The sequence below is a fragment of the Aegilops tauschii genome, chromosome 6, assembly GCF_002575655.3.
Source record: "Aegilops tauschii subsp. strangulata cultivar AL8/78 chromosome 6, Aet v6.0, whole genome shotgun sequence".
Classification (NCBI taxonomy): domain Eukaryota; kingdom Viridiplantae; phylum Streptophyta; class Magnoliopsida; order Poales; family Poaceae; genus Aegilops; species Aegilops tauschii.
The window spans coordinates 190,532,585-190,546,740 of record NC_053040.3 but is presented as its reverse complement, the minus strand read 5'-3'; the positions used below and the strand labels follow the sequence as shown (position 1 = coordinate 190,546,740).

General features: G+C 42.0%; 1 protein-coding gene across 1 annotated transcript; it reads right to left on the bottom strand.

Moving 5' to 3' along the window:
- Window positions 1-12,173: 12,173 nt before the first annotated feature.
- Window positions 12,174-13,652, bottom strand: LOC109765112 (uncharacterized). Its single transcript, XM_020323893.1, has 2 exons — window positions 13,306-13,652; window positions 12,174-12,594 (listed from the first exon to the last, which is right to left on the bottom strand). The coding sequence occupies exons 1-2, from the start codon at window positions 13,650-13,652 to the stop codon at window positions 12,174-12,176; spliced, it is 768 nt and encodes a 255-aa protein (XP_020179482.1).
- Between the last annotated feature and the right edge of the window lie 504 nt (window positions 13,653-14,156).

Here is a 14,156-nt window from a genome sequence, read left to right as displayed (position 1 = left end):
GAAAGCTCGACTTGTCGTTAAGATGTTTTCCGGCAAGTTCAAGGAGTTGACTGCGATGAGACTTTCTCACTCGTAGCGATGCTAAGAGTCTGTTAGAATTATATTAGCAGTTACTGCATTATTTATGAAATCTTGCAGATAGGATGTCAAAACATTGTTTCCTCGACGATTTTCTTGAGGAAAGGTTGTATGTGATACAACCAGAAGGTTTTGTCAATCCTGAAAGATGCTAACAAGTATGCAAAGCTCCAGCAATCCTTCTAAGGATTGGAGTAAGCATCTCGGAGTTGGAATGAACGCTTTGATGAGATGATCAAAGATTTTGGGTTTATACAAAGTTCATGAGAAACTTGTATTTCCAAAGAAGTGAGTGGGAGCACTATAGAATTTTTTATGAGTATATGTTGTTAACATATTGTTGATCAGAAATGATGTAGAATTTCTGGAAAGCATCCAGGGTTATTTGAAAAGTGTTTTTAATGGAAAACCTGGATTAAGCTACTTGAACATTGAGCATCAAGATCTATAAGGATAGATCAAAATCGCTTAATAGTACTTTCAAATGAATACATACCGTGACAAGATTTTGAAGGAGTACAAAATAGATCAGCAAAGAAGGAGTTCTTGGCTGTGTTACAAGGTGTGAGTATTGAGTAAGACTCAAGACCTGACCACGGCAGAAGAAAGAGAAAGGACGAAGGTCGTCCCCTATGCTTTAGACGTAGGCTCTACAATATGCTATGCTGTGTACCGCACCTGAAGTGTGCCTTGCCATGAGTTAGTCAAGGGGTACAATAGTGATCCAGGAAAGGATCACATGACAGCGGTCGAACTTATCCTTAGTATCTAGTGGACTAAGGAATTTTCTCGATTATGGAGGTGGAAAGGGGGTTCATCGTAAAGGGTTACGTCGATGCAAACTTTGACACTAATCCGGATGACTCTGAGTAGTGAACCAGATTCGTATAGTAGAGCAGTTATTTGGAATAGCTCCAAGTAGCGCGTGGTAGCTGCATCTACAAGATGACATAGAGATTTGTAAAGCACACACGGATCTGAATGTTGCAGACCCGTTGACTAAAACCTCTCTCGTAAGCATAACATGATCAAACCCTAGAACTCATTGAGTGTTAATCACATGGTGATGTGAACTAGATTATTGACTCTAGTAAACTCTTGGGTATTAGTCACATGGCGATGTGAACTTTGAGTGTTAATCACATGGTGATGTGAACTAGATTATTGACTCTAGTGCAAGTGGGAGACTGTTGGAAATATGCCCTAGAGGCAATAATAAAATGGTTATTATTGTATTTCCTTGTACATGATAATTGTCTGTTGTTCATGCTATAATTGTATTAACTGGAAACCGTAATACATGTGTGAATACATAGACCACAACATGTCTCTAGTAAGCCTCTAGTTGACTAGCTCGTTGATCAATAGATGGTTATGGTTTCCTGACCATGGACATTGGATGTCATTGATAACGGGATCACATCATTAGGAGAATGATGTGATGGACAAGACCCAATCCTAAGCATAGCACAAGATCGTGTAGTTCGTTTGCTAGAGCTTTTCTAATGTCAAGTATCATTTCCTTAGACCATGAGATTGTGCAACTCCCGGATACCGTAGGAATGCTTTGGGTGTACCAAACATCACAACGTAACTGGGTGGCTATAAAGGTGCACTACAGGTATCTCCGAAAGTGTCTGTTGGGTTGGCACGAATCGAGACTGGGATTTGTCACTCCATATGACGGAGAGGTATCTCTGGGCCCACTCGGTAATGCATCATCATAATGAGCTCAATGTGACTAAGGAGTTAGCCACGAGATCATGCGTTACGGTACGAGTAAAGTGACTTGCCGGTAACGAGATTGAACACGGTATTGGGATACCGACGATCGAATCTCGGGCAAGTAACGTACTGATTGACAAAGGGAATTGTATACGGGATTGATTGAATCCTCGACATCGTGGTTCATCTGATGAGATCATCGTGGAACATGTGGGAGCCAACATGGGTATCCAGATCCCGCTGTTGGTTATTGACCGGAGAGTCGTCTCGGTCATGTCTGCATGTCTCCCGAACCCGTAGGGTCTACACACTTAAGGTTCGGTGACGCTAGAGTTGTAGAGATATTAGTATGCGGTTAACCGAAAGTTGTTCGGAGTCCCGGATGAGATCCCGGACGTCACGAGGAGTTCCAGAATGGTCCGGAGGTAAAGATTTATATATGGGAAGTCCTATTTTGGCCACCGGAAAATGTTCGGGATTTTTCGGTATTGTACCGGGAAGGTTCTAGAAGGTTCTGAAGTGGGGCCCACCTGCATGGGGGGACCCACATGAATGTGGGTAGTGGGGGCAAGGCCCCACACCCCTGGTCAAGGCGCACCAAGATCCCACCTTAGAAGGAATAAGATCATATCCCGAAGGGATAAGATCAAGATCCCTAAAAAAGGGGGATAACAATCGGTGGGGAAGGGAAATGATGGGATTTCTTTCCCCCACCTTTGCCAACGCCCCAATGGATTTGGAGGGCAAGAAACCAGCCCCCTCCACCCCTATATATAGTGGGGAGGCGCATGGGAGCAGCACCCCAAGCCCTAGCGCCTCCCTCCCTCCCGTGACACCTCTTCCTCCCCGCTTGCGCTTGGCGAAGCCCTGCCAGGATCCCGCTACTTCCACCACCACGCCATCGTGCTGCTGGATCTCCATCAACTTCTCCTCCCCCCTTTCTGGATCAAGAAGGAGGAGACGTCCCCGCTCCGTACATGTGTTGAACGCAGAGGTGCCGTCCGTTTGGCGCTAGGATCATCGGTGATTTGGATCACGACGAGTACGACTCCATCAACCCCGTTCTCTTGAACGCTTCCGCTCGCGATCTACAAGGTTATGTAGATGCACTCCTCCCCTCTCATTGCTAGCATCTCCTAGATTGATCTTGCTGACACGTAGGAAAATTTTAAATTTCTGCTACGTTCCCCAACAGTTGGGCCTCAATCCGTGGGAGGCGTAGGATGAAGATCTACAAGTGCAGAGGTTTGTAGGATAGTAGTAAGTTTCCCTCAAGTGGATGACCTAAGGTTTATCAATCCGTGGGAGGCGTAGGATGAAGATGGTCTCTCTCAAGCAACCCTGCAACCAAATAGCAAAGAGTCTCTTGTGTCCCCAACACACCCAATACAATGGTAAATTGTATAGGTGCACTAGTTCGGCGAAGAGATGGTGATACAAGTGCAATATGGATGGTAGATATGGGTATTTGTAATCTGAAAATATAAAAACAGCAAGGTAGCAAGTGATAAAAGTGAGCGTAAACGGTATTGCAATGCTAGGAAATAAGGCCTAGGGTTCATACTTTCACTAGTGCAAGTTCTCTCAACAATAATAACATAGTTGGATCATATAACTATCCCTCAACATGCAACAAAGAGTCACTCCAAAGTCACTAATAGCGGAGAACAAACGAAGAGATTATGGTAGGGTACGAAACCACCTCTAAGTTATTCTTTCCAATCAACCCGTTGGGCTATTCCTATAAGTGTCACAAACAGCCCTAGAGTTCGTACTAGAATAACACCTTAAGACACAAGTCAACCAAAACCCTTATGTCACCAAGATACTCCAATGTCATCTCAAGTATCCGTGGGTATGATTATACGATATGCATCACACAATCTCAAATTCATCTATTCAACCAACACATAGAACCTCAAAGAGTGCCCCAAAGTTCCTACCGGAGAATCAAGACGAAAACGTGTGCCAACCCCTATGCATAGGTTCATGGGCGGAACCCGCAAGTTGATCACCAAAACATACATCAAGTGAATCACGTGATATCCCATTGTCACCACAGATACGCACGGCAAGACATACATCAAGTGTTCTCAAGTCATTAAAGACTCAATCCGATAAGATAACTTCAAAGGGAAAACTCAATCCATTACAAGAGAGTAGAGGGGGAGAAGCAACATAAGATCCAACTATAATAGCAAAGCTCGCGATACATCAGGATCGTGCCAAATCAAGAACACGAGAGAGAGAGAGATCAAACACATAGCTACTGGTACATACCCTCAGCTCCGAGGGTGAACTACTCCCTCCTCGTCATGGAGAGCGCCGGGATGATGAAGATGGCCACCGGTGAGGGTCCCCCCTCCGGCAGGGTGCCGAACAGGGTCCCGAGAGGTTTTTGGTGGCTATAGAGGCTTGCGGCGGCGGAACTCCAGATCTATTCTGTTCCCCGATCGTTTTAGGGTATATGGATATATATAAGCAGAAGAAATACGTCAGGGGAGCCACGAGGGGCCCACGAGGGTGGAGGGCGCGCCCAGGGGGTGGGCGCACCCCCCTGCCTCGTGCCTCCCTCGTTTCTTTCCTGACGTGCACTCCACGTCTATCGGGTTGCTTTCCTTCCAAAAATAACTTCTCCAGAAGGTTTCATTCCGTGTCGACTCCGTTTGATATTCCTTTTCTTCGAAACACTGAAACAAGGGAAAAAACAGGAACTGGCACTGGGCTCTGGGTCAGTAGGTTAGTCCCAAAAGTAATATAAAAGTGTTTAATAAAGCCCATAAACATCCAAGATGGATAATATAATAGCATGAATACTTCATAAATTATAGATACGTTGGAGACGTATCAGTGTAGTGCAGAGTTACCTGTTTAGATTTTGTCATTTCTTAAGCTTTGTGATGTTTACGTACGATTTTTAGTACTGTTGTTTCATGTGTGGTTGAACTAAATATCTTTGTTCAACTGGCATGTTGGTAAATACTAACAAATTGGCACTGACAGATAAAGATTGATAGTGCTGTTGATTTAAATCTGTTAATATGATGTTTATTTTTCCCTGTGTGTTGCATTGATTAACTAACTCTTTTTCCCCTTATTTGTAGTGGAAAACTCAAGAGGAGGTTGTCTTTTCCAAGTGTATAAACGGCCAGTCCTGGAGATGCCGTCGTCTCAGGTTCCCAAGATTTCATCTCTGCACGATGAGTTGAGAGATGGTCGTGGTGTTGAGGGTGCTGCTTATCTTGCCCCTGGCCCTAGTAAGGCTAGTACTTCACAGAGGCAGGGTTTTGGTATTGATGTTGTTGTTTCTGCGTTGGAGCGCGCTGAGCATATTTTTAGTAATGTGTGTTCTGAGCTGCAAAAGGTCCCAACTACAGTTGAGCGTCTGAGCTGTATCAATGGTATCCTTCCTAAAGGTCATCAATTTAATGCTGAGGAAGCAGTGGACTATATTGAGATGGGGAGAATTTTAATTGTTGATATGCGTGACGGTGCTGCTGATCTAGTTGAGAGCTCGGTTCGTCTGTTGAACAACATGAAGCGTTTCAAAACTATGCAAGACTCTCGCTGCAAGCCATATGAAGAAAGTGCAAATGTTGTTATCAGGCAGATTGAGCAGGATGAGGCTGCTGTCACCGACAGCAGGGTTGGTGATGGTACTGAGGCTAATATTTCTGATCACCATACGAATGATGTTGGCTTGGAGCACCCTGTTGTTGATGTGAGTCAGTTCTCGGTGTTTGCAATTTTTACTATGTTGTTCTGCTGTCAGTATTGTACTTGAACTTCATCATCTTCATCTGTTTATTAATTTTTCTTTCATGCAGGATGAGGCTGCTGCCACCGACAGCAGGGTTGGTGATGGTACTGAGGCTAATGTTTCTGATCACCATACGAATGATGTTGGCATGGAGCGCCCTGTTGTTGATGTGAGTCGGTCCTAGGTGTTTGCAATTTTTACTATGTTGTTCTGCTGTCAGTATTGTAATTGAACTTCCTCATCTTCACCTGTTTATTAATTTTTCTTTCATGCAGGAGACCAGTCATAATGTTGAGGCTGCTGTTGACCGTGGAGTTAATGATCCATCTACTGATAAGTGCAAGGTTATTTTTATTTTTATTGTGTTTATACATATTTCTTGAATTTTCATGCGCACCAATGTGCCTTACATGTTCATTTTTCTATCCCACACCGTTAAGAGTCAGGTGATACCTACCTTTTTGTTACTGTGGTTTAATTCCTTGTGTTTATTGTTGCTAATAATAGCATTGTGTTTTTGCTTCATTACATATGAATCAGGGTCCTGTTGTTGGCGATGAGCCTTGTTCGACAATTGGTGATGTTCCTTTGAATGTTAGCAGCAGAAAGATCGATGATGTTGCTGTGAATGCTGCTAAGGATTGTTTTTCTCATATTATTCAAGTTTTGCTCATATTATTCACTTTTTCTGAATTTTTATTTTTTCAGATGACTGATGTTGAGCGTGAGGCCGTCGTTAGTGGTGGAGATGATGCTCGTGGTGTTCCATTGAGTAGTGGGCGCGATGTTGGTACCAAAGATGCTGATGAGGATGTTGGTGCTGCCAGCATACTTGATGCCAAATTGTCTGGTGTTGGTTTTGCTGGGAATGAAAATCTTTCTGATTGTAAAGATTTGCCGCCGAAAATTTCCCGCCTGGAGGGCTTGATTACGGTGATGCATTGCAAGATGCCTCTAGCGTGGAGGAGGTGCCATGCGAGGATGATGATTTACTTCTGTCGATTTCTTCTGGCCCCTTGACACAGGAGGCGGTCGTGTCGTCCCAGGATTTTCTTTCTTCAGACCCTGAAAGCACAGCCATATTGGTGTCCTCACAAGATCTTCCATCGTCAAACCTTCAAACTGGAGGCATATTGGTGTCATCACAAGAACTCCTGTCGTCAAACGTTGATAGTGTAGGTAAGGACTTGTAAATGAGGCGTACTTCTCATTTATGGCATTTTGGACATGTTCATTTGTAGTGCTTGAACTTATTATTTTTCTTCTTTTTCTGCAAGCAGAAGGTGCTAATGTTGTTAAGGTTGATTTGTTTTTCTTCGCTGTTACGAGGTTGCGCACGAACCGTGTGAAACGGTTAGTTTGGGATTTTGCCCGTATCATTTTCGTCTCTTTTTCTTTCTCTCATATGACTATTGTTGTTATTGCAGTAGTTTTAATTCATGTCATCTTTTGTGTTTTCTTAGTGACAAGCCGATGTTTCAAAATAGCGAATGTGATGCTAGTGTTGGTTCTATTGCTAAAGCGTTTTTCCCCACTTGCATGCTCAACTTAGACAGTGCTGACGTTGTTTTATATTCTCTACGTCAGAAGTACCGAGACACTGACAAGTTGATAGTTCCCAGATGGGTGACGGTCAGTATTTTGTTTTGTAGATAGGATGATATCTTGTATTGGCAATTTTCTAACTGTTGTTGTTCTTTTTTTACAACAGATCAAGATCCGTGATGGAAATATTGATGCCAATGTGCTACAGTGGTTCACGAGATCAGGGGCTGATGGTTTTGGCCAAGTAGGTGCACTTGAACTTATTGTACTCATGAACTAGAACTGTCATGTTTTCTTGCAAGTTTGGGAGGTGGGGAATGAACTTGAGTAGCTTGCTTTTACCCCTGTACTTATGAATGATGTGTGCTTCTTTTTTTAAAGCTGCACTTATTGTCGCAAGGAAATTGAACTGATATGTTTGTTGCAAGTTTGGGTGGTGGATATAAACTTGAGTAGCAATTAATTTTTTGTAGTCTGTTGCTTACTCAATTAGAACTTATGATTATCTGATTTTTTATTGTACTTGTGTATTTCAATTTCATTCTTTTATTTTATTGTTTGGAGGCCGAATTTTTTGTTTCACTATGATTCGTTAAATTCATTTTTCCTCTATGATTTTTTGTCAGCTTCTTTTCCCTACTTTGGATCCGCCATCATTTGCGGCTACCATGAAGCCTAGCGAAGAATCTGGGCATTGGTGCTTGATTGTTCTGAATCTGAGGTTCCGTCGTTTCGAGTGTCTTGATTCACTATGCGATGAAACCTGGAGTGATGCAGTTAGATTCTTAAGGACTATGGCAGATAACATAAAGAAGCTTTGGAGGGAGTCCAGCGTAGACAAGGCCAAACCGTTCTCGCCGGCGCATATTGATGGTTTCTCTTGCGAGTTTGTGCGGGTGCCGCAGCAGAAAAACACGTGAGTGTCCCTTTTTAATGATTTTTGTTAGTTGTTTTTGTTTCTGGGAGGATGGTGTTCCTGTATTTTCGAATTTTTGATGTACCCTTTCGTTTTTTTCTTTTGTTAACAGGCATGATTGTGGATTCTTTATGCTACAAAACTACAAGACCTATCATTGCCGGGAGGATGGTGTGATTGAAATGTTGGATTACAGCCACAAAGACATTCTTGACATTAGGAAGACTTTGTTGTATACCTGCGCAACTAGCAATGTGTTTGATGTTGACTTCCGGGGTTTGTTTGGCATCGAACCCTGTACGTATGCATGACCTTTTGTAATTTTTGCAGCTTGTACTTCTTGATTAGTACTGTCATGAATTATGTATTTGAACTTACCCTTGACGCGGTATTTTCTTTTTTTATTTTTGCAGGTGAGTGGCTGGATCTTGGTGAGCTTGACTACAGGATCTTTGGCAGCCAGTTATCGGAGCTCGAGCGCGTAGCTATTGATTTTAGCCAGGGGCGTTCTCCCGAAAAGACAAGATCTGGTGTTATGAAGGGGCAGTTGGGAGCTCTGAAAGGTTCTACGGCTGCTTGTGCACAGAGCCCCTCTACACCCAAGAATCCCATTGTGGAATTGATAGACAGCGATGATGATGCGTTTGACAAGATTGCTGGCATGGGAAGAGTCACCAGGAGCGCTGCTGCGAAGGGTTTATCTCCCCTTGCTGGAATAGTGGACCGTAGAGTTGGTGCTGCTAGGAAGGATCCTGCTTTGGATTCTGGCAATGTTACAAGCACGAAGCGTGTTCCCAGAGCTCCTATAAAGTTTTGCTCCCCTATGCAACAGCTTCACCCTCATAAATTCCCTCATCCGCACAAGGCTCGCAAGTTGTATAATATGTTGCTTAGTGATGAAGCATGTGAGAAGTATGCCGAGTGAGTATCTCTCATTATGTTTCCTCTTCGTTTCTTTTGTTGTTTGTAACTGCTAGATAAATATGACCTGAACTGTTCCTTTTTATACAACTTGAACTGCTATGAATGCCTTATCTTGCTTCCCCTGCTTTTTGTTCTTGTCTGTGCTGCAGGAATACATTCTCAATGATACATCAGCCTGATGATAGCGTAACTAGCTTCACTGGGAAATGCATCTGGGATGTTTTTGCACCTCGGCAAATGATGGAGGGTGATGTAATGGACTTCCTCATTGATGATTGGAAGAAAGATCCCAAGAGAAATGCTAATTTTGTGTCTGGAAAAAGGGTATTGCTGAGTCCATATTTCATCACGGTAATCAATCAGATCGTTTGTTTCTGTTAAACAAGACTGCCTATTGTTTTACGAGTTTTAATAATACTTTGCTTGTTGATCCTTTTCCCCTGTCTATTTCTTTTTTGTCTTTTTTGCAGGTTGTGCTTGACTGTATGTTTTATGGTGATGAAAATAAAGAGTTTAATGTGGAGAGTGCAGCGAGAGATTTCAAGAGCTATGTTAAAGATAAGGAAGACTTGCTGAGTGCCGACCTTCTGAGATCTACTAGCTAATTATTGGTTCAATTTGTTTGTTGTGATGCTGGTTTTTATTTTGAATATTTAGTATCTCTTTTTTGGTCATTTGTTTTTAGATCGCGATGCCTCTATTCAAACCTATGATTTTACCAAAGGATAAGAAAGTGAACCACTTTTCCTTATATGTCATGAATCGGTACGGAAGTAGCGTCGACATCCTTGACTCTTTACCTTATCCGAAGAACCATCATCCTTCAAAGAACACCTATCATAAAGACTGCGAGAAGATCGTGAGTGACATTTATTATCTGTACTGGATTAATTTTTCCGTGTCTTTGTTTCTGCTTTTTTGAGACTTGAAAATGTGTGGTTTCTTTTCTTTTTTTACAGATCTCTAGATTGGTCCAAGTAATGAAGGCTATGTATGGTGATGCTCGGTACAATGCGAGCAAGCAGCCCAAATGGGAGGTTTTTGCAAAGAAACCAACGTTTGTCAAGGTTCCACTTCAAGGGGCGAATGAATGTGGCCATTATACTCTGAAGTATGCGGGATCCTATGATGGTGAAAATATCGTTGAGAACGTTCGAAATAATGACGTGGGTTCTAGTTGAGCTTTTCACTTTTCTGTGTTTGGCTGATTGTGTATTCTACTTTTTATGTGTCATGATTTTTGATAATTTGTTTTATTGTTTTGCAGCCTCGTATTGTTGATTGGAACGCTGAGGATCTGCATAGAGTTGTGTTAAACCGGAATAACCACCTTCTGGTGACGGCTCTTCCCAAGGAGGTTTAGGCTTTGGCTCCTGGTGCATAGAAGAAATGGTCATCATTTGCGTAGTGAAATGGATAGTTGTGTGATATATCTCTTGAAAGCATTGTAGGCTTTGTTTCTATTGTTTGGATGTCTTGTCAAGTACTATGTAATAACTGGTATATTTTGTGTTGTGTTTAAGTGTGGCACAATGTTTAACAAACTTTTTTCCATGATGATAGTGTGGTTGAATAGCTGTTTCACTGTGTATGTTTCATCGGGAATTCGTTTTGGTTCAGTTCTATTTTTTGTACTGAAGTCTCATAAACTAGTTGAACTGAAAACACCTTTTCCAAGTTCATTACGAGTTGTTGCTGGAAAAGTGAGATTTATTTTATTTTCATCTGTCCCAACCTAGGTTGGACCTTTATAGTTTATGTACCCTCTTTTCTTGTACTTATGGGTATAGTTCTGTTAGTACTGAATTGTGATCTCATTCAGCATAAGGCTTTTAAAATTTGGTGTCACGGTAGCACTTGTGGATCTAGCGTGAGTGGAGTAACGCTTCCTTGTTATGTAGAACTGATTTCATATAATGTATTAGAACTGAAGTTTTTTTTGGGATTGAAATTATTTACGACCAAGTTGCTACGTGATCTCTAGCCAGATTTTACTTATGTATAAGAAATTTAGCAAAATTTGAGAGCCAAATTTCTATTTGAACTTCTTGAATTTTAGTAGTTGAACTTCATAGTAAAAGTTAAAGCACTGGTTTAAATTAGCTACATTTCACAGATAGCCGTATTAAGATCATAATTAGTTCACTAGTCAATGTGGGCTGATGCTTCTGTTGTTTGTTTTTGTTAATTTTTGTCCTTGGTTGAAATGTAATCTATTTGGTTGAGTCTTGGCCTTCTTTCTCAAGGCATTAGTTGGTATCATCATAGCACTTACCGAATAAACTAAGTTGTACTGAGATTTCAATTGTACTAGTACTTTGATCATTTTGTTTTTTTTGTGTTGTTTGAAACTAGTACCTCACTGGACAATGTGGGCTGATGCTTCTGTTGTCTTTCTTGTGATTTTTCTCCTTGGTCGAACTGATATCTTTTTGATTTAGTTTTGGCCTACTTTTTTCTAGGTTGTGGTTCTTCTCAAGGCAATGTTTGGTATCATCATAGTACTTGCCGTATAGACTAAGTTGTACTGAGATTTCAGTTGTACTATTACTGTTATTCTTATTGTGTCACTGTTTTAGGGAATGTGAACTAAAGCTTCACGTTCCTTTTTATTTTTGTAGAATGAATGTACTGTGTGTTCAAGTGTACCAGTACTTTCAATCCTAGCATGCTAGTGACTAGGAAATACGTACTGATGGTTCTTTGCTTTTCTTATTGCAGTACTTAGTAATTTTCTAACTACTATTAGCATGATGTTGTTAGTACTAAATGTTGTCCTCGGCTGAAACTTAGTCCTTTTGGTGTTCTTCTGACACTAAAACAGATTTTTAGTGTGATAGTACTACCGTACATGTCTAAGTTGTACTGAGCATCCAAAGCTACTATTTGCTGTTGTCCTTAGTTAGTGTGCCACTGTTTTTTTTGTGAAAATATCCATGTGTGGTTTTGTTGCTAAATGACTAGTGCTGCGTGGCAGCCATCAAGTTTCATTCACACCCTACTTCAACTTCAAATGATGGATAAGCAAAATAGGAAGCTAGCAAACTTGTCGAATGACATAAGCAGACGATGTACTTGATAGACATAGGCAAACTTGTTCAAACCCTGACACACATAACATAAGGAAGCTGGTTCAACATAACGAAAGCAAACTACAAATCTGAAACAACAAGATTAAGGACAAGCAGAAGCGCGAGCAACACGAAGGCAGAATTTCATGCCTCTTCATCCCGCGAAGTTGTAGTGGCAGTAGGGGTCAGCCTCCTGCTCTTTTGAAATATCCCAACCTGTCATGATGTTGTCGATTATCTTCCATGACTTGTACGTGGCGTACGCATCTATTCCTGCGTACTGGATGAGCTTGTCTGGCAGCGGGCTGATCTCCCACAGTTTGTGGTCTTCCTTCTTGTCCATCTTCTTCTTCATGACGTTGTAGAATGGGTGGGTGACGCTGCCTGCAACATCGACCAAGGAGTCGTAGTAGTTGTTGGTGGTTGGAACTTTCCACTTGCGCTGCACGTCGATGTAGTTGTTGGGGTTGATCTCCAAACCAGACTTGTTCAGCATCCGCTTGTCACCTCCAATGCTGAAACCGGCAAATGTGTACAATTTCTCCTCCTGCATGAACTGTTTGAGGCGCTTGGGCCTGCAAGTGGGGAGACACATATTGAAGATTAGTGCTCTTTTTTGAAGATTTAATTCTTCTGCTTGTTGGTTTACAAGTGATAATCCATGAGGTAGATGCTTATATAGTACAAGTCATGGATGAATGTAGTTCAGAAACTAGTACACAAAGTCCTGAAGTTAAATTCAACTAAACCATGTTATTTTTATTTTTTGCTATCTTCAATGCTTCACCAAATTTAGTAACCTATTTACCAGAGTCAATGATATATGTGCTGCTTGCTTCAAGTTTAGTTTTCTTTTTTGTTGAATAAAAGAACTATACCAGTGCTTGATACATCTTTGTGCGTCAATTCTATATCAAGTTCAGAAATTAATTTGAGAAACATGTGCATCAAGATATATACCTATACCACTTCACCAAACATCTTTTAATACACCAATTCTATAAACTATACTAGTGCATCAAGATCAGAATCTATGCTAGTACATCAAGTTCAGAAATTAATTTGGTGAAACATTTTTCAGATGCTAATCTAGTGCATCAGTTTCAGATGCTAATCTGATGAAACAATCCACTTCACAATTTCAGAAATGCATGTAACTTGAGAAACATGTACTCGTGCATTCACTTCACAAACTATAGTAGTTCATCTAGTTAGGAAACAAGTTTAATGAAATTTTTAGGGAGTAGTACTAGTACAACCGATGAATGAACAGTAGTATGGGTTACCATTTTGTGGCCGCTGCGATGTGGTACACAAAGCAGAGTTCCTCGACGCACAACTCCAGGACTGCTGCCATCTGTGGAGGTTCATCTTCGCTTGTGTACTCCACATCAACTCCGATGAAGCTCGGATACAAGCCGCCGCCCTTCATCCTGAGCCTGCTCATCATCTCGTCGGCCTTGTCTGGTTCGCTGGTGCAGACGATCTCCAGCGTCTCTTTGCCATGGAGCTCAACCCCTGTAAGGGTTCTCGCGTACTCGCGCTTCTCGTCGGGGACGTGAACGTCGACGAGGTTGCTGCTCTTGTTCGATGTCTCGCCATGATGACGCTTTGCGGACGGTTCCTCTGCCATCGCCCTCCTCTGGCGACTGTGGGCTTGGGAGAGAGAAGTTTGTGATTTGTCTGCAGTGGAGATGGAAGCGACAATGGTGGTTCTGTGAATGAGGCAGAGATGGAAGACAATGGGGTATTTTGCAGCGCGTCGACGTGGATGTGTGGGAGGTGGTTCATCGGCGGCGTGGGTGTAGTGGTCGTGGGGGTCCCCATTTGCAGTCCCTTGTGGCAACCGCCCAGTGGGTGGTGCGGGTGGTGCCCTGGAAGAACTAACCATCCAAGCCAAGGGTTTTTACTGTCGCACTGAGTAGTCTTGTCAAGCTGTACTTATCAGCTGCTTATCCCACTTGCACGTCTCAGGGGTGGTGATGATGGCATTTTGCACTGTTTAAGTGACATATGCTTTGTGATCTTTTTCCGTGTGGATGTTAAGTATTGTTTTTCCACTGAAGTCTTATACACTAGTTGATCTCAAAACATTTTTTAGTGCCCTAGGAGTTGTTGCTCAAAACTGGGACTTATT